We start from the raw sequence: 19,866 nt of genomic DNA, 5'->3' as shown, positions 1-19,866 counted from the left end.
GAGGAAAGCCGGACAGATAAGGAGATAATGCAGAAAAGTCATGTGTCTTAGAATGCAGCGATGTGGAAAAGGTCAAAACTAAGAAACAAGGAACTGCTGGGAAACTCGGTGGTAAGAGAAAAATGCATTCATCAGATTAGGTGCACGCAAGTGTGTATTCCACCCCAAAGCACAAGCTCAAAATCAAGAGGCCACACAGCTGCATAGAAAGACACAGGACAAACCTGCCTCCCCCTTAAATTCTAAGCTAAACTGTCAAATAGGAAACATAAAAGGAGGGACTGAAGAGGCTTAGCAGTTAAGAGCACTGCCTCTTAACATGGTCTCAGTTAGCAGCTCACACCTGTCTATAATTCCAGTTCCAGGCCTCGTGACACCCTCAGACAGACACACCTGCAGGCAAAAAGACCAATGAGCATAAAAGAAAAGAATATATATATATATATATATATATATATATATATATATATATAAAATTTTTAAAGAAAACACAAGAAGAAACCAATTGAATCTCTCCTTTTTTGAGCCTCCTCTTCCAGAAGTGCCAGGAGCTAATAGATTGTCTGATAAGACGCTGCTAAGTTGAGGTACACGACACAGCCCATGCGGTTTCCAATGCTCAGATAATTTGGGGACTCTATTCTCAGTTCAGAAAGTAGTCCCGGTCCAAGGTAAGGACACTCTCTCCTCTGTCATAAATGACCAGATAGTCGTCACAAGTTGACACTGCAGGCAAGCAAGCTCTTGAGTGTGTGCCCGGTGAGCCAGGACTTCCTTAGCTTTGCAGTGATCCATGAACTATCGGGCCCAAAGCGCCATGCATGTCTCAATCATGCAGGCGCCACCTCCTTCACAGGCAAGCCCTGCACTTGAAAGGGCCAGACAGGACATTTCCGAAAACAACACTCTAAGAGCCCTGGGTGAACAAAGATAGAGCTCACTTCCTGGTAAGGGGACAACAGCTGATACTTTGTGTGAAAGTGTCAACATGGCCTTCCTTCCCTCGGAGGCCAGAGAGGCCCTCCAGAGTTAGCCTGGGGCAACCGATGTCCCTGAGTGTCATCCAGCTTCCTGGGGCAGTGACACTGAAACCAGCCTGACCAATGGTAGGGCTTTTATAAAAGCAGTGTGGCGGTCAATCAGCTGAGAGCGCTTGGGAACTTCAGGCGCCCATGTGGGTATCAGCCCAGCACTGGTAACGCTAGCCAACCATGAAGACCTAGTGTGCTTCTCACTCCCGTTTTTAAAGAGTGAAACGAGGAGACCATTGCAGGTGTCTGCATCTGGCATTCCCATCGCCTAGTAACCACAGGCGTCTCCATCCAGGATGCAAGCAGGGGTAACATGCAACTCATCCGGCTATTCACTTCAGAGAGGAAGCGCACAGCCTCTTCAGCCTGCCCCCTGGATGCTAGACTGTGCTCCTCACTGCTTTCTGTGTCACTTGCTTCACTGGAGTTGAAGCCAGAAGCAGAGTCAAAAAACAAAACAAAACAAAACAAAATCCCTCAAAGATTTTAGGCAGAGGGGAGTGGGATTGGTTAATCTGGTTAGGAAGGAAAGCTAGAGGCCCAGGACACAGCTCACACACGGGCTTTCCTTACTGCCTGTCATTAGTAACACGAAATAGTAACTCTTAGTGACTTTCTGTGGAGTAGATATAAACGAGATGCTTGTAACACCTAGAACACGGAGCGAGACACACTGGAAATTACACCTTAGTGAGACTCCCGCACAAGGAGAATCCAACTACGTTTCACAGCGACCAGTGCCATGGCCACAGTAGACTGAGCTCAGTGTGTGGCTTCAGCTTCAGTAGATGGTCTTCCGAGTCATTTACTAGCCAATCCTTACTGATGAAAGGCAGTTTCCAAAGGAGTTTTACTCTTGGATACCAGTTGGTAGAAATCCCTTGCCCTGTGACATCCCAGAGGCAGGAATATGAAACCATGAACTCACATGGAAGGGCTGATGGGAAGTGCAACTGAGCAATGCAGATGGCTGGATCGATGGCTGATGGTCAAGATGTCTCATTCAACAAACCTTTCTGCCACCTCAGGTCTAGCCACATGCTGCATGATCTTACCCCCATAGGAATAAAGTCAGCAGTAATCAGACCAGGCAAAACAAGACTGGATATGCGAGCGGAGGAACCTGCCCAGGTCTGGTTAGTGTGGTAACCCTGGGTTACTGAGATCTGGGGAGTGCGTTGTGTGGGCTAGCACTGCACACTGCGAACCATGTACATATGTGGCGGTGATCGTGCTGACCAATACTGGCCTTGCTTTCCTCTACCCTTGGGGGTGCACAGCTTTCTGGTTTGCAAAGCACTTCTTACGGGACTGGCTCATCCCTCACTGCAAATGAAGTGCCTGGGAGTCATCCCAGCAGATTGCTGTCTAAATTCAGAGGCGCCGAGACAGAGTGTGAAGCTGACTGAGGACCATGAAAAACAAGTCCCTCACACTTATCCTAATTTTTACTGTAAGCGCTGCCAAGGCTAGAGGCTTGCCCACTTTGAGTAAGATTTCAAATGGGCCAGGACAGTGAATAAACCCCCAAGACAGAAAGAAAAAAACCAAATCACAGCGGATGGTGTGTGCTTAGCAGGACCAGCTTGCATGCAGCATGACAAGTGGCAAACTACTGTTACCAGCTTGTGTGTCAGGAGAGCAAAAACTGCAAGTGGACTTTGTAACTTGTCCTTGAGCTGCTCACAAATGTCTCAGAACAAAACACCTTCAGATCTGACCGCTCAAGACAGCCAAGGTCCTAAACATTAGGGCAGCTGTGCTGGCCACATCTGAAACCTGAGCCAGGAATAAGGACATGACAGGACTGTGAACAGCCACTGGGGTAGCAGGTAAAACAACCCACATGCACTTTACAGGCCAGCGCTGTGCAGTCAGTCTGTGTTACCTACACTACATACACCTGAGCAGTGTGATCTCAGTAGAGACAGGGGGGAGAGAAAAAAGACACTCAGAGTTTCAGTAATTCAATAATTTATTCCTCTAAAAAAGTGTGTAAAAGTATATAGCTCTCATCCACAAGGTATATATGAATGACATTTAAAATGGAGGCCTTTATCATTGTTTCTTTTTATCAAAGTCTTTAGTGTACTGAACCAGCGCTGAGCTGTAGTTCTTAAATGAACATCACATATTTTTGTATTCTTTCCAATTGCCTGCTATATATAAAAGAAGCTCACTGCAAAAATGCTTGAAGGAAAAAGGAAACAAAAAAGTCAGAACTTCCCAGAAATGTACAGCTTTTACATTTAAAAAAGGCTCTGAAATATACATATAGGCATGCCGTCAAGCCCTCCCTGCCCCCTTCCCTCCTCCCCATTTCAAACCATGGTAGGACTTCTGATTTCTGCAGAATTTCCAAAATTAAAAATAAAAAAAAATAAAATAACTTCTCACTCTGTAGCAAATCCAGGGCTTGTACATTTCAGATTAATTCTGTAAAAAACTCACAAGTAAAATAATGCATATTTAAGGGAAATATTATACAGACTTTTTCACACAGAAGTACATAATAAGATTTTTTTTAAATCTATTGCCATTCATTTATTTTTGCACAAAAACGTATAAATATGTCACCAGCTTTTCTTAACTTAAAAAAACTTAAATAAAAGACACCAGATGAAAACTACCCTTTGCTGCCTTCTTTTAAAACTTTTTATAGTGTTTTTCTGGTTTTTTTGTGTTTTTTTTTTTTTCCTTTTTTTTTTTTTTTTTTTTTTTTCCTTTTTCTTTTTCTGTGTAGAGTTGGGTTTCTAGGGAAGAAAAGCCCCTGCAGTAAAAACAGCCCATTAAAAAAGAGAGAGAGAGAGAGATTCAAATTTCTGATGAATTCTGAGAAAAAGCAACCCCAAGTGGTAAAAGATTACAAATATCTACTTTACAGCCTGTCTTCACCGGGGTGACTTTATACAAGTTTACATCCCCATCATCTTACGTTCTTCAAAAGGCCTTGAGGGTTTCCTCTCTGATAAGAAAAAATAGCACTGCGGTATTTTAAGTCAATTTTACACTGTACACGTTAGATACAAATGGTTTGATAGATCAGATTTTTTAAGCTATACATTGGAAAGTCAACCCCCCCCCCAGCTGGTGGGACAGAGAACAATCACCCATTTACAAGTTATTTCTCCGCTTTCACATTCCCACCATGTGTTATTTAATATAATGTTTTAAACGTTAGATTATCTCAAGAAAAATACTTTTACAAAATCATATCAATTATTACATTTTTCCTTTTTTTTTTCTTTGTTAATAACCAGGACATGAAAGTCTCTTGGAAGAACTTAGTTTGCAGGACTCTCCCACGGAAGCCGGGCTCAGTCAGTGCCCGTCAGGCGGCTATGGGAAGCCAGTCCACACCCATTACCCGCAGACAGATAACATACGACAGAAGGGCTAGAAACAGGGCTTCAAAGTCAACCCTAAGGTCTGGGAGGGGGGAGTCAAAAATACTTCAATCAGCTGTGAATGCTTTAAAAAGGCATTTTGTTAAAGTCCCACATAGAGGCTCAGCTTCAAGTACTGATTTAATGGTTGAGTTGTACTATTTCTTTGAAACAATATTCCTATGGTCCAGAAAAAAATTCACTGTGTCTGTAACAGGTTTTGTGAGCAAACACTTTGGGTTGTGATATGTACACGAATCCCTTTTGATCTAATGAAAGGAGAGACCTGGGTTTCTGTAAGAATTCTCTAGAAAAGGTATTTCCATGTGACTGTATAAGAGAGGTGATTAAGGTCCTTGCCTCCAGCTTGGGGCTGAGCCTGAGAGCCTTTGTATGCAAGTGTAATCCACAGAAACGCAGGCCACACAACACAGCACAGCATTTTGGAGCCTGACGGTTTTGACCAGCGTCTACCGCTGGGTGCTTATGACTACATTACTTTTCAGGCATGGTCTCCCCGCTTTGTTCTCACTCCTTTTCTGGCTTCTAGGACAGAGGTATGTAGTCAGAGAATCCTACGCTGGGTCTCAGTGGGTTTCAGCTACTGTACCTGGTCCTCAAGATTAGAAAAAAGAAAGTCACAAAAACCTTACAACAAAATAAAAAATAAATAAACAAATGCAGCTGTCTCCAGACCTCCTGTGTCTACAAAGGTGTGCCACCAACCAAAGCCCTCTGACAGGCTGGGGAGGCGGAGACCCCAGTACTAAATCTTGTACTGGATGGAGCTGGCTCTTAGTTGTGACATGTCCCAGGTTATGGAGTCCGGGTGACCCACGGGCATCCACCATTGGTTAGAGGATTGCATCCAGAGGGCTGGACAGCCTGATACTAACAGAGGCTGAGAGCAGACTCTTGTGCAAAAGGAAGGACAGTGTCTCTTCTGTTTCCCTCTTAAGCCACCCACAGCCACCACTTCCTGGTGACTGCAGGCTGCACACATCACACATTGGCTCAAGTCACTTCCTAGGGAAATTTCCAGGTCCTCGTGAGACACGTCAAGGAGTCACTGTGATGAACACTGCAGGATGAGCATGTGTCTGCTCAGAAGGCGTCACAGTGCAGGGCTCTAGGGAGTGGTCTGAAAAAGGCCGGGCATTTGTAGAGTGGAGCAGGCTCCTTGGCCGAGGCTGCGGGAGTTGCTGAGGCAGAGGGACAAGCGCTTCCCAGTTAGAGCATGTTCATGATGGCATTGTACAACTGCGTGAGCACCACAAAGTGGACGGGAAGGCAGGAAGTGCGGTCCTGGGTGGCCGGATTGCACGTGAGCCAGGATAGGGCATTGTACTGCTCCAGTACAAACCTGCCAGGGAGAACACAGAAGTCAGCTTCTGAGCCGCAAGGCTTGAGGTGAGCCTCAAGGCCAGTGCAGCCCACCTTGTATTCCTTCACACCTGTGCTGTACAACCATGGGGGCCACCAGGGTCATGAGGCCACCAAATGTTAAGATGAAGCATGTCTGAATGGAGATTGTTTCATGTTGCCTAAATGCCAAACATAAGAATATACTGGCAATACTGAATTGAAGAGAATGTACCAAATTATTTTACCAACATTTGGCCTTAACCAGTTTCTCAATGTTAATCTGTTATGGTCACTTGAAAAACAAATGGGGGGTGGACAAAGTATCTATCACTCTTGGTCACAGCCTTAGCCACCTGTGCACACGTTTCACCTGCTAAAAGGCCCTTTGTCTGCGTTCCGCTAGAGAGCCCAGAAGCCAAGGTCTCACAGATGACGCTTCTGTCTCCCTCCCACTTCCAAAGCACTGTCCGTGAGAGAGCACTTCTCAAGGCTCTCCCTCCCACTTCCAAAGCACTGTCCGTGAGAGAGCACTTCTCAAGGCACCTGACACTTTCGGCTTGCTTGCTTGTTTTGTTTTTAAGATCTGGTCTTGATCTGGGGAGATGGCTCAGTGAGTGGCAGGAGAACTTGAGTTCATATCCCAGAATCTATGTAAAGCAGGGCACAAGAGTGCCCATCTATAAGCCAGCAACGGGGGTGGGGTACGGGTTGAAAAGATTTGGACACAGGTAAGTCCCAGGAGCTCACTGGCCAGCTGCTCATCTCCAGGCTCAGTGAGACAATTCTCAAAGGTAAGGTGGAAAGTAAACTGAGGAAGACACTGGCTGACCTCAGGCATGTTAACCACATGCACAGATATGCACATAGTCACAGACAGCATCTTGTGTAGCCCAGGCTAGACTCTGGCCTTGAACTCAGTAAGTGGCTCAGGATAACTCTGAATTCCTGGTTCTTTTGCCTCCTCCTTCCAAGTTCTGGGATTATAGGCATACACCATTACACCAGACCCACGGGACAAAATTTTATGCTGTGTTAAAAAAGCAAGAGAACCCATGCTTCTGGGATACATTTTGCAACAGAATTTATGTGCTGGTCAACCACATGTATCTGTCTGTGGCAGGGAAGGTAAAAAGTGTTTTTGACACAAAGCAGCCCCTGGACAGGAGGACAGGACACTGTCCTCTAAGTGTCTCCACCCCAGGCGAGGCACTCTCATCTCCTTGCGCGCACTGACTTCCCAGCACAGATCACAGCTCTACCACACAAACAACAGTGTCTCTGTGAGCATCGCCCTGAACTAACACACCAGGGGAAGCAAGGCGGAAGGAACATCATTTCACAATGGACAGCCGTGCTGCCTCAGCTGGAAACTACCTTAAAACATCAGACGTGGTCTTGGAGTCCAGAGGGTGTGGAGCCCGCTGAGAGTTCCTGGCAGGAAGGAGCTCATCTGTCTGTGCTACAGAGATGTGGTGATGGAGTGAAGCCTGTGGAAAGACCAAAGAGCACTCATTTCCAGGTACAGAGCACAGAGAAGAATGACCGCGGCCCCAGCTCCTCAGTCTTGCAGAGTCAGGCTGCGATGCGCCCAAGAGCTCCATCTGCTCGGTCACGTCCTGCGACACAGCAGCACACCCTGTGTGCATGCATATGTGCACATGCCACAGCACACATGTGGGGTCAGAAGACAACCTGCTGGAGTCAGTGCTCCCTTTCCATCATGTGGGACCCAGGGTTCAACTCACACCTTTAGGCCTGGCCACAAGTCAAGCACACAGACAGCTGTTCCATGTGAGGATATGTGCCCTGCCACCAAAGCTGGAATAATGAGCAGCACTTGTCACTCTGAAGTATTTTAAAGCAAAACCAATTACTGCATCATTTCCCTTGCAGATTTAGGAGGTGAAGCTTACAGATAAGAACTTTTAAGAATAGCAATAAGTATCATACACAATGGATGGTTCCCCTTTGTATCAACCGATAGGCTATGGTCAATCTCCCCTGATAATCTCGAGCTTTCTCTTCCTCCAGTCATGGGCCAATGTGGCGTGCGTTGGAAATGATTAAGGCGTGTCAAAGGCTCTACAGTTGGATGTAGCTGGTTTGCATCATGGTTCTTTTAAATACCTTCCACCTTTCAGATTCCTCACGAACCAATTTTCAATCTGGAGGTTCAATTAAGAGTGCATGGCCAGGGTGGCAGGCAGGAATACTTCCACATGGGAGCTAAAGACTTCAGTCAGACAGCAGCAAAAGGCTGTCTGCTGTTCCGATGCAGCAGTGTGACAGAGACTAATTAAACTCTGCGAAGGGACAGTTCATTCCCTTCATGCTTGACCTTCAGATGAGCAGACTGATCCAGCACAACCTTCCATGACTGTCTGTGCCTGGCAATTCTCCGAGTGATGGTGCACTGTCCCCTGTAGGATCACACTGAGGGACCAAACAGTCCTGGGGAAATTCCTTGCTTTGATGGGAAACAAAAATGTTATCAGCTCCAGCCTGAATACTTCTTTCTCACTTCGGGTCTGGAATCAGTCAGTTCTTCAATGAGCTCATTCTAGTCTCTTTCATACTCTTCAAGTTTGGGGTCTTGTTTTAAAGCCTTAAGATCTGGATTGATAGGTTCCAAAAGCCATCCAAGGAGAACAAGCATAGATGTGAAAGGCTTGACTGACCCCAGCTCTGCTTTATGGAGGACGGTACCAGTGTGCCACTGGGCAGGACTGTGCTGCAGATCACGGGCAGCCTCCAGTACTAACTGGGAGAGCACCAGGCAGAGCCACATGTCGCTCCTGAGCTTACATCAGGGCCCTGATTGCCTCCTGAGGTTAATGTGGACTCACTTCTTAATAGCAGGTTTGGGTCCCTCTCCCAAACTCCATTCTCCTGTAAGTAAATCCCCTCAGAGTGGTAGCAGGAAGTTTCTAGGTCAAACCCCATAAAAACCTGAGCCAACGATCACGCTGAGATTTCAGAAAGCATCACACCAACCTTTAGGAAGAGAGGGCACTGGTTCCGGGCCTGGGGGCATGACGACCAAAACCACTGTGGGAGGTTCTCGGCTTTGGCAGTTGACACAAAATATCCAAGGGCCAGCGGCTGCTGCTTAAGCTCCTCTGGGGCTTCCCGAGACAGAAGCCGCTCACCCTGGCTCTGAAAAACAAGGCCCAAAGCACAGTGAGCATCATCAGGAGCTGAGCTTGGGTTTCCTCTCATCACTGAACACTAGGGACATACATGTCCCCTGCTTGCAGCATCTCAGACCATTGACCCTGGCAGCTGAGAAATGTGACATGGAATACACAAGTCTCTGCAGTGAACTCATCACCAACAAAAACTGTGCAACAGCAAGGCGAGCCACCTGCTCTGGGGCTTTTTATGCCATAGCACCCTGAGACGGAAGACCCAGCATCCTCAGGTGCTCTTTCACAAAGCATCACCAGAACCCCAGAGTACACCGGCTCTCCATCATCATCTAGCCTGGATGAGAACTAAGGACCACACATCAGAGTCCACAGGGCAATGATGCTCCTGCCACTCTGGTGGTGCTGTGTGAGCACACCATGAACCTTCCAGAGTCTCGAGTGCCGCACTCCAATACTTTCCACCTCTCAGTGGCTACCCACAATTTAAAAAGTGCCTTTGACACAAGTAATAGAATAGTAAGAGATGTGATCAGTTCGTTTCTGAACGCCTCCTGTTTAGAGAACACATGACCCTTAATTACCACATCAGATCCTATCAATTCTGATTCTGGACAGACTAAAAAAAAAAATAAATAAAATTATGATGGCTAAAGAAAAACAGCAAAGGCTGGGTAGTGATGATGCACGCCTTTAATCCCAGCACTTGGGAAGCAGAGGCAGGCGGACCTCTGTGAGTTAGAGACCAGCCTGGTCTACAAGAGCTAGTTCCAGGACAGGCTCCAAAACAATACAGAGAAATCCTGTTTCAAAAAAACAAACCAAAAAAGAAAAGAAAAGCAACCAAGTTGGGACACAGCACATGCACACACATACATGTTCATGCAATCCACACTCTTAGGAGCATCAGACTTCAAGACCAGCCTCCTCAAGCCTGCTGTAAAACAAACAATAGCCTTTGCTGCCACCCTGAACACAAAGTCCTATGTAATGACTTAACTAGAGATAAATAGTTTAGAAAAAGGAACTGCTCAAAGCATCCTGAAGTCACCAGGCTGAGTGCCTCGGGACTGAAAAAAGGCCACCAGACTAGTTTCAGAAAGAGCTGTTTAAACTGCAACAATCAGGCTTCAAGAACAGAACAGAAGAAAATGCATGCACCTCCTTCAGAAACATCTTTACCATCAACAGGCAAGGCTTTATGAATGCTAAAATGAATGACAGCAATGAGCACATGACTAGGGTTCGATGAGGGCCAGGGTGCACCAAGTCACCAGAATATTCATTCAAACTGCTCAGTATAAAATCTGTGGTTTCAGTTTCTGTCACTCCCTGGCCAGTAGCCATAAACCCCGACATTTACCATCTCTTCCTCCCAAAAGGGGCACGGGGCAGGTGACGACTGAGGGGTCTGCATGCTCCTGTCCCTTCAGCTGCTCCAGGACTGAACTAAGCCCTAAGTCTTCCTTCTCCTGATCACCCGTAAGTGACTTCAGTACTTTAGCAATTCGGTCCCTCTAGGAGTCAGTGCATACTGGATTGCTACACTTGCTCAGGGGCAGACACCGGACAGCAGCTTCTTAGTAACTTAACACCCCCTCAAGAACCTTTGTAAGAATTACAATGCAGCCGCGAGGCCCGAGTCATGGAGACAAAGCTGACATGAGCTATGGGGCAGGCAGCCTTTGACTTTAACCCTCCATTAGTCCAAGGCATTTGGAGACTACGGTAGCACTGAGCTCTGGCTTCTGCACTAAGCTACAGCAGTGACATGAACACACATGTAAACTATACACTGGGTGAATCTCCACACCCCTAGGCTGCTTTCAGCAAGACCAGGACTGTACAAGAGAAGTCAAGTGGACACAGGCCACAGCCGCTCCTCACAGACAGTCATGTACTGCTGGGGTCCCCCAGCTCAGGAACTGCACAGGTTGATCAACAGCTCTGCCCACCTGCTTCTTATTAAAAGCCTCATAAAAATCTAGGAAGATGCAAACTGCTAAGAAAAAAAATCATTCAAACCCTTCTCAGGGAGGCTGGGATGGACAGCATGCACCTGCAGTTTCCCAGCCCTCCAACCTCCCCTACCATCCAAAACCAAGCAAAGCTGCAGGCAGGGGCACCGCCGAGAGCTCTGTACACCAGAGACTCATTTCCGAATGAAAAGGTGTACCAGGAACGTCTGAGCGTTGCTTTCCAAATCCCTGCCTTCCTCAATGGCTGGAAGGCTGTGGCCCACAGAGATCTCTACCTTTGGGGAGAGAGGCGCATGCAGTCAAAGCATGGCTGCTGGTGGTGATGACTCTCCTGAGGGTTGGGGCTGTTCTGAGCAACCTCCTCCCTACAGTCCTTACCCGACTGTGCTGGAAGTGAGAGCCCACACCAATTCCAGAGGGAGAGCCTGGGGACGGAACCGGGGAGGAGTTGGGAGAGGAATGGAGGTTCCCAGTCATTAAGATGCCAATGTCATTGTCCATATCGTCTGGGAATGGAAGGTCTACAAACATATCATCTAGAGGGGAGAAAAGCACAAGAGTGTTAAAAAGTAACCATACTTCACTTTAGCATACCATGTTCTGCTAATCTTCACCTGCTACAGGCATGTTGTAGATACCTAACAGGCACTTAACTGCATACATGTGCCACAAGCTAACCTTTTGTTTTTTCTTTTCCAGTGACTTCTTAACCAAGTAAAAATACAGTGGAGAAATCATGGCCATGGAGAAAACCCCCAACTTCTTAGAGCTCCAAACACAAATAAAAAGATGAAAGACAGCTCAAGAGGCAGCTTAATTGTTACAAGGTCAATGTGGGCACCATCCAGCAACAAGCAGAATCCAGCTAAACAGGTAGGAGCCTGCCCTGACATGGGAGGAGCCCATTCCAAAGCAGATCAAAGCAGTGTTCCTGGGGGGATGCTCTCCCTCTCACACTTCAAAAGTAGGGTGCACACACAAGAAATTTGGAAGGGAAAATGTTAAGGTTAAACCATCACCAGATACCCAGATGCCATGGACACTTATCACCAGTCCTTCCATTCCCACGGGATTGGGACTTCAGTAAAGCTGCCATAGGCACACTTTGGTCTCCTTTCCCCTCCCCACTTAACAAAATATGACCATCTTTCAATCCTATAAGAGTATTCCAACAGAATCCATTAAGAACGACCAGCTATGGAGCTACTGTCCAGTAAACTGCATCCTCAGGGCGAGCTAGGAAGGCAGCATCTTCATACAGCCATGCCCTCCACACTCATGCACCTAGGCAGTCCTGAGACTGCATCTTCTCTCTGTGATTTCAAGGACAACACTACAACATACAACAAACAGCCTGCAGCAGCCACCACCCCAACACTCTCACTCTGCCAACTCCTGTGCCTTCCACTCACCATTGTTGGGACTGAAGCCATCTTCATTGGGGTAGTTGGCTGGAGCCACTTGGATGGTTGACGATGTCGGGAACACCAAGATGTGGGTGCAGGAAGCATCCTGAGGTGTGTTCAGCTGAGACGACTGCATGTTCAGCGCAGTGCTTCGGCCAAACACGGAGCCCATTGTGACAGCATCTTTAAAGAGCAGGGTGTGTCAGTGTGCTCTGCAAACCACAGCCCCAGAAGGCGGCTCTCCCCTGATACAAAGCCTCGGGAACAGACATTCAAGGCTGCCCCAGTTCCTTAAGTATCTCTAAAGAACCCGACGGAGAACACCAGTGAATGCCCTGACCCTCACACCAGAAATGTGAAGTTAAACCCGACGGAGTCCACAAAGTATGCTGTGGATTACTTATCTAAGAAGTAAACTAAAATCCTAACCCTGACCTCCCAGCATTATTTCCATCTGTGCATTCACAATTTATAAAGCAGCCACTCACTGTGCATGACAGCAGCTAATGCTCTAACTAACCCTGCACTCAAACTTATCATATACTGGTCTGTGCTAAGCTCCATTCACATGACTCACTCACTGCTCAGCACACCCACCCTGATGCAACTAAGGTGACCTGAGGCCTAAGGAGCATGGTCCAGCCTGTCCTTGGTCACTCTCCTGACTTCCTGTATCTTAAATGTAAAGTAGACCTAAAGTACTTAGGGGCAGTCAGCAAACTAGCTGTTGCTTCCCATAAGCCAGCTGCATTTCTAAAGTTTCTGTGGCCGATGTCCTGACTGGCACTGAGCTCGCCTATGTGCAGCCGGATGCTAAGTGCTCTTCTCTTTTCTCCAGTACTCATCCTTGGCCGCAGAGCAGAGGCTCTAAACCCCTTAGAGGGACCACACTTGGGTCTAGAAGCTTTTTGGAGGGTACAATCCTAGGATGCCAAGAGACTAGGGTTAGACAACACTCACTAGCTGTGGATTTACCTGTTTCCACTCATACCCAGACTTCATCTCTAATGATGATTATCCTCCCTAGGAAGGTATCAGATGTTCCCATTTTCTAGGTCAAAACCAAGCATCTCTTAGAGATGCAACACTTACATACTACATTGGACTGATAAAACAACTAATTGATATTAACTGACAGAGACAATTTACCTGGCATCACTACAAAGGACCCCTGGGGCTCCATGGCAACCAGACAGGCACTAAGGATAGAAGGAGAGTCTGCGGCGGAGATCCCACACATCCGGCACACATCCTTGAGCTGTTTGCTGATTGTCTGTAGCGAACATTCTCCAAGGAGGATACTCCAGTCTGAAGTCAGAGATCACAGACACAGTCTTTAGAAGTTTATATAGTGTTTTAGACATTTGTCAGTTGTGCTTGGAAATGTCACTGGTGTGACCCCACCCTAAAGGCAGTGGGGCTTTCCAGTTAGTCCTCTCCTCTGTTACCTGGCTTCTACCTCGCTGTATTAACACAGGAACAAACTGCTCTCTGTAGGCTGCCATCCTGTCTAGAGTGCCCTCGGGGGGCCTGCAACAGACCCTGCCAGATTCAGCTTCTAAAATGCTTTGAATGCTGAGGGCTCTGCTGGCTGGGCTAGCCTGGGCTAGCCCTTCTTTTTTTCAGGGTCTGATTCTTTCACTACCCACCAGCACTTCCCTCTGATGCCTGCTCACTGCCCCTAAATAGAAGCACTGTGTCTAAGCACCGCAGAGTTCTGGTCTCCGTAGCTTCTGCTCTCACCGTGCACTCCTGAGTCCCCAGTGCTCGGCGCAGGCATCTCTACAGTACACAGTCCTCCCTCCCAGGGAAATGCGAGGCAGTATGTTTTATATGTCTAATGAAATTCACACTCAAGTGTGAGAGGGAAAAGTGGCTGAGAACATGAAGAAAAAGTCTTAAAACGGCAGGATGTCAGACAGGCCTGAGTGCCACAATGAGTTGGGAAGACCACGCTCTTTCTGACAAGCACTGGCAGCTAAGCAGCAGACACCAAGGCTGCCTGGAAGCTGGGGCCTCTGCCTGACCTCACTCCGACCATGGTTCCCAGAGGAGGAGCCCCAGGTCAGCAGGGAGGTGCTCCTCCAGCCACACTCTGGCTCTCCCCTTAAGGGGCAAGGAAGGAGAGTACAGCCCTCCCCACAATCACACACGGACAGGGCCTGAATCATTTTCTGAAGCACCTCACCCCCTGCTTCGTTTCTTTACTCCCTCCCCTTCCCAAGGGCTATGAACAGCTGAATGCACTGCTGTAAGAAAGAAGACTGACTGCAAAGCAGACCAGGGAGGAAGAGAGGCAATTTACAGAAATGGACAGAGGAGCCCCTGGCTACTGATAGCAGACTAATTCTAAGAGAAGTGCCATGTAAAAACATGAAAAGGCCTTATTTTCTCCCAGCCCACAACATCAAGTGTGACTGAAAGGCACACCCCCCACGGCCCGCCACAGCCCCGGTCTGGCACACACTGCAGTGTGTGCACACATGGCTGTGAGTCTGAAACTTTGAGTGCAGAGCTGCCTTACAGGCGGCAGCTGGCACATGGGCTCTGGCTCTGTCAATGGTTTAATCCCAGGGATTCCACAGTACCGGGCTGTACTTCCTAAGTCAAATAGTGCACACACTCTAACACAGGGGCTGGTGTGAAGTACATACAGTCTAGGGACAAATCCTGCCCGCCACCTGTTTTTTGTAAATAGAATTCTATTCACAGACAGCCATCCATGTCGGTATTGTCTTACGGTTGTTCACACCAGCAGAACTGCAGGACCTCAAAGTGATCGTGTGCTTTGCAAAACGAAATTGTGCTCTTGGCAAGGACACTGCCCACTCTACTCTGGTAACCATAGGCTACTTTCAATGTATGTCTTCTTCTTTAGTTAATTCTGTTTTCCGAGATTATAATAATTACATTATTTTCTCCTTCCCTCTCCTCCCTCTGATCCCTTCCATATAGCTCCCTGCTCTCTTTCAAATTCATGGTCTCTTTTTTCATTAGTGTTGTTACATGTATATCCCATATGCATATATAATTCTAAATATAATCTGTGCTGTCTGTACAATATTACTCACATTTGTGTTTTCTGAGCTGACTGTTTGGTAGTGGACAAATTAGTGTGCTCTTCCCTGGGAAAGCCTGTCTCTCCCGCTCCCATCATCCCTTAGTTGACTGTGGTTCTCTGTGGATGGCTGAGGCCTCCTGGTCTTTTCCCCATCAACTTTAGCATGCCTAGTGTTGTCATCATTGCTCTGCTGATGCCCAGGCAGTCATACTGGTGAGACTTTTAATCTACAAAACAATTCCTGCACCTAAGGCTCAGGGAACACTGTGGAAGGGGGTGACTATAAGAGCCAGAGGCCTGGGGAGTCTGCTGTAAGACTGTCTCCCAGTGATGTCAGAAGCTGCACCCACATGTAAGGAACCTGCTGGAGGTCCCACTTGGGCCCTCAGGCTTACAGCAAGCATCAGACACACCGAGCCATCTCTCTAGTCCTGAAGGTTTTTCTTACATATTTTAACAATCTCCTATACTCTGAGAGACTTACTCCGTTTACTGTCTTAATATGTAATACTATTAAAATTAAATTACCATTTTATACTAATGAAACATGTTTCTGGTTTTACATTTAGAATATTACTATGTAAGTGATGGGGGCTACAGAGAAGCTTCTAGACCCTGGTTTCTCCCTTCTACATAAAAGTCATTGTCATCAGCGTGTCTCTGGGGCAACTTTAAGGCCCTGCTTTGCTCAGCTGCCATCATCAGTTCAGTCTCCTTTGTCCCTGCAAATGCTGCAGAGAAGGCTCACCTTTCAGCTCCCCATGGCCAAGACGCCCCAAGCGGCCGATGACGACTCTCCAGGGCAGAGATGTCATCTGGACAATCCCCAGGCACCATTCCCATAACTTCTGCAGCCCAATCTTACGTGCAGACACTTTACTCTTCCGTGACCTGACAGAGAGAGAAACAGGAAGGGTCCTACACGAATCAGTTGTTACTAGGTAAGGCACGAAGTCCATTTCTAAAGCACATGTCCATGCCATCCCCACAGAATTAACAGAAGTGAGCACAACAGCAAGGATTCTCACCTGCTTGGTAAAGCAATGTTTACAACACAGGTCTCCAGTAATTCCCCATGGAGGTCAGTGCAGGATGCCAAGAGCCAGCGCTGGTCATGAGACAGACAATAGCCCACAAAGAGTACATTGTATTTCTGGCTCGCCTCACCAAAAGTCTCTCCTGGCTCTGTCTGCTTGTCTTTGATTGGGGCCAATATAAAGGGAGGGGAATAAAGCTGGATTGGGCTGGGCCGCTGAAACAAGAATCAAGTTCAGTATCAGCACAAGGCCAACCAAAACAGCATTTACAATAAAACCCAGAGCAACAAGAGTAATGATAGCAGCAGGCTCCCACCACCCCCGCTCCAGGGTTAACACACAGCTAGCAATGACAACACAGGCAGCAAAAGTGTTGCTTAAATTCAGCAACTATATGGGGCCCGGTGGCTTAGTTGTATAAAACACCTGTCTAGTAAATGCTATAAGCCATCAACGTTTGATTAAAAGAAACTACTATATTAGAAAGTAAGCCTGGCCTAGTGTCAATAGACACTAGGAAAGCAGAAAGTGAAACCACAATAAGAAGCATTACACACTGCCCCAGGTGGGTCTGTAGTCACAGGCAGCACACTTGAGGGATTGGCGAGATGCAGAGCATGGCTCTAGGCTGGGAGGTAGGAGAGGTGCTCTGGTTCATACTACCACAGAAGAGGGCTCTCTGTAGCGATCTCTGCCTCCAAAACTCACCTCCGGATTCTTGAGGGTCATTTCAATGCTGGCTGCAGGTCCAAAGCCCGTGAGGGATTTAATGTGGATCTGTGTAGGCAGAGGGCGCCTGCACTGGCAGTACACTGAAAACGCCATGGACTTCAAGTATTGAATATAGAAAACATGTTCATCCTTCATTGTCTGCAGCATGTACTGGCAAGGCACAATCTACAAGATGCGAGCAACAGTCAGTTCAAAACACCACAAACCAGACAGCTAAAAGCTGAGAAGGCATGGGTTTATGGCTAGAGTGACCCTTAACTCTGTCACAAGTAGATGCCAAATATAATTATATCCTAATTCCTCCCAGTGAAATAAAATCGTTACCTCAAATGTCCACCAGCCATTTGAGAAGAGTACTATCAGTATGTCAGTCTCCTGGAGAACTGTCCCACGCCCAACTGAAGGCACAAGTTCTCAACCTCCTGTCCCACGCCCTCATCCTTTAACCTGCATCTTCAGGGGCGCTCCATTAGTAGGTTACCTGACAGAGCATCTGGGTAGTGTCTAACCACAGTGACAAGCCATCAACAATCTCTTCTGTCCCTTTAACTTCAGTCCCTGCACTCTACAAGGCAGCTTTCAATAAAATGATGATGAACCATTTCAACTGCACAAAACACTTAAAACTCACTTCATTTTGGAGCTAGCAAAGGTACAGGGAAACAGGCATACTTATCCACTGTGAGAAACAAGAACAAGCTTTTTGGGAAGAGACATTCACCAGTGGCTACATTTAAGTAGCCACTTTTAAACATGACTTAGAAGGTAAAACAATACACCAGTATGTTTACTAGGCCTCACTGACACCAGAGGAGAAGTGAGTGCACATCAAATGCGGACCTACGTGAGAATGGCCAAACACCTGACATAGGCTGAGCCATGTGGACTAGGCCCACAGCCTCAGCACTGGAGAGGCTGGGCCACTGGGAGCTAGAGGCTAGCCTCAGCACCATAGGAGACCTGTCTCAGGTAAAGGAAGTATCTCTTATGACAGGCGGGCGGCACTGGAAAGGTGCTCACAGACTAACCGGAAAAAGAACCTTGGCATTCTAATGATGAGACCCAGACAGAGGGCAGAAACACATTAGAATGGAAATGACAACTGAACCTAGAAGACAGAGACTTGATGGAGCATGGTTCTCATAGCTTCATGGACTTGCACCTCAAAGGACTGAGAACTCTGTGTCTCAGAAACAGCAGCACAGACAACAAGCCATGGATAGAGACCTGGAGAATGAACGAGCTTCTCATGTGCTCGGGTAAGTGATCCAACATCTCTGTGTAGCAGCGCATCAAGCTCAATAGCCAGAAGTTTCCAGAGCTGGAGTCCTCTTCTGCAGTGTAGGTGAAGGGGTCCACCATGTAAATGACGACAGCTGGAGGGTAGGCGTGGCTGTCTGCAGAGTCAGGCTCTGTGGGGATCCCTATCCTCTCCCTTTCTGTAACACTGGAGAGAGAGAGAGGGGGGGGTATGAGGCTTTCACAGTGAACTCTAACCAAAAAAAAAAAAAAAAAAAAAAAAAAATCAATTACAGAGCACAGAGCACACTGACATCACAGGCACCAAGTTCAGATCTAATACAATGGTGTAGGTGTGTGTCACACATCAGGTCCAACATCTTCAAGACAAGATGGGAAATGGCAGAACAAAAACCAAGGGCTGCTGGGATGCCCAGAACTTTTGGATCTTGAGTTTCTGATTTTCAGGTGACAAATGCTGGTTAGTAGAGCCTATATTCATATCCCAAATTCAAAACTCTTCAGACATGTCTGGTCCCGAGCACTTCAGAGCAGGGATACACAGTCTGTGTTACTATCAACAGGAGCTGTCTTTTACTCCTTTGTTTTCTGTGTTTATGCTGCACACAAGGTTTTATAACAATACTAGCTGATGAACTCAATAATAAGTATGTTAATTAGAAGTTCCAGATCTTAATGTACCAATAGGTCAAACATGTGCCACTTTTTATTAGAAAGAATGAAAGGAGCACTCTATTCTGGAAGTGTGTGAGCGAGGGGTGGAGGGACATGTCCAAGCTGAAGCCCCTCTGGGCTGGTGAGAGACAAACCCACCTGTCTTGTCCATCCTGTGAAGGCTGGGCAGAGCTCTGCCCAGGCTCAGTGTCTCCACAAGCCAAATTCCCTGGAGCACGATCTGTGGAGCTGCCCCCAGCACTGGGGTTCTGCCCTCCAACACCACCACTGAATCCTGAAGAAGAGGTAGTGCTCATCTGAGTGATGCCTGGAGCAGAGGCAGTCGAGGAGCCTGGCGGCCCAGAAGAGGCAGATGAACTACTTGCTGCAGGGTTTGCAGAGCTGTTGGAGGTGGGGTTGAATGCACCGCCAGCTGGGGGTGCTACTGAGCCTGCATTGGAAGGTAAAGACCCAGCATTCCCAGGCGTGGCTTGTCCCTGTGCTTCTGCTGGTGGGCTCTGGTGCTTGGGTGGCATCAGTAGGCCACTGTCGAGCTGCAGAGTGGCTAAATAAGGTGCTGGAAGAAGACAAAAATGACCTTAGTGACCCTCAGCAGTGTCACACTGGACTCCTTGAACACTGCCACCACATTTGAATATAAATCCCTATGATTGCACATGGCTAAATGCATAGGAAGCAACTTGTCAATTCTACACTTGGCTTATGGGAAGAGACAGAAAAGAAATCACTCATAACAAGTCTCCTATGTGATGTCACTGAGAACTGGATCCCTTAGCAAGGATACATGC

General features: G+C 47.3%; 1 protein-coding gene across 4 annotated transcripts in view; it reads right to left on the bottom strand.

The window, feature by feature from the left end:
* Nucleotides 1-3,755: 3,755 nt before the first annotated feature.
* Med13l (mediator complex subunit 13L) overlaps nucleotides 3,756-19,866 on the bottom strand; it is a 193,372-nt gene continuing 177,261 nt past the window's right edge. For 3 of the 4 annotated variants that reach the window (XM_051176533.1, XM_051176534.1, XM_051176536.1), the window contains 11 exons: nucleotides 19,217-19,634; nucleotides 18,371-18,590; nucleotides 17,120-17,308; nucleotides 16,403-16,626; nucleotides 16,123-16,292; nucleotides 13,463-13,621; nucleotides 12,320-12,496; nucleotides 11,286-11,443; nucleotides 8,777-8,938; nucleotides 7,157-7,269; nucleotides 3,756-5,780 (listed from right to left, as the gene is read on the bottom strand). In XM_051176533.1, the coding sequence (XP_051032490.1) occupies nucleotides 5,648-5,780; nucleotides 7,157-7,269; nucleotides 8,777-8,938; nucleotides 11,286-11,443; nucleotides 12,320-12,496; nucleotides 13,463-13,621; nucleotides 16,123-16,292; nucleotides 16,403-16,626; nucleotides 17,120-17,308; nucleotides 18,371-18,590; nucleotides 19,217-19,634 (2,123 nt within the window). In that variant the 3' untranslated portion in view covers nucleotides 3,756-5,647. The remainder of the gene's footprint in view (nucleotides 5,781-7,156; nucleotides 7,270-8,776; nucleotides 8,939-11,285; nucleotides 11,444-12,319; nucleotides 12,497-13,462; nucleotides 13,622-16,122; nucleotides 16,293-16,402; nucleotides 16,627-17,119; nucleotides 17,309-18,370; nucleotides 18,591-19,216; nucleotides 19,635-19,866) is intronic. The other variant, XM_051176535.1, reaches the window with a different exon arrangement.

Source organism: Phodopus roborovskii, unplaced genomic scaffold, assembly GCF_943737965.1.
Source record: "Phodopus roborovskii unplaced genomic scaffold, PHOROB, whole genome shotgun sequence".
NCBI lineage: Eukaryota > Metazoa > Chordata > Mammalia > Rodentia > Cricetidae > Phodopus > Phodopus roborovskii.
The sequence above is the reverse complement of the archived record's forward strand: the minus strand, read 5'-3'. Positions and strand labels throughout refer to the sequence as shown.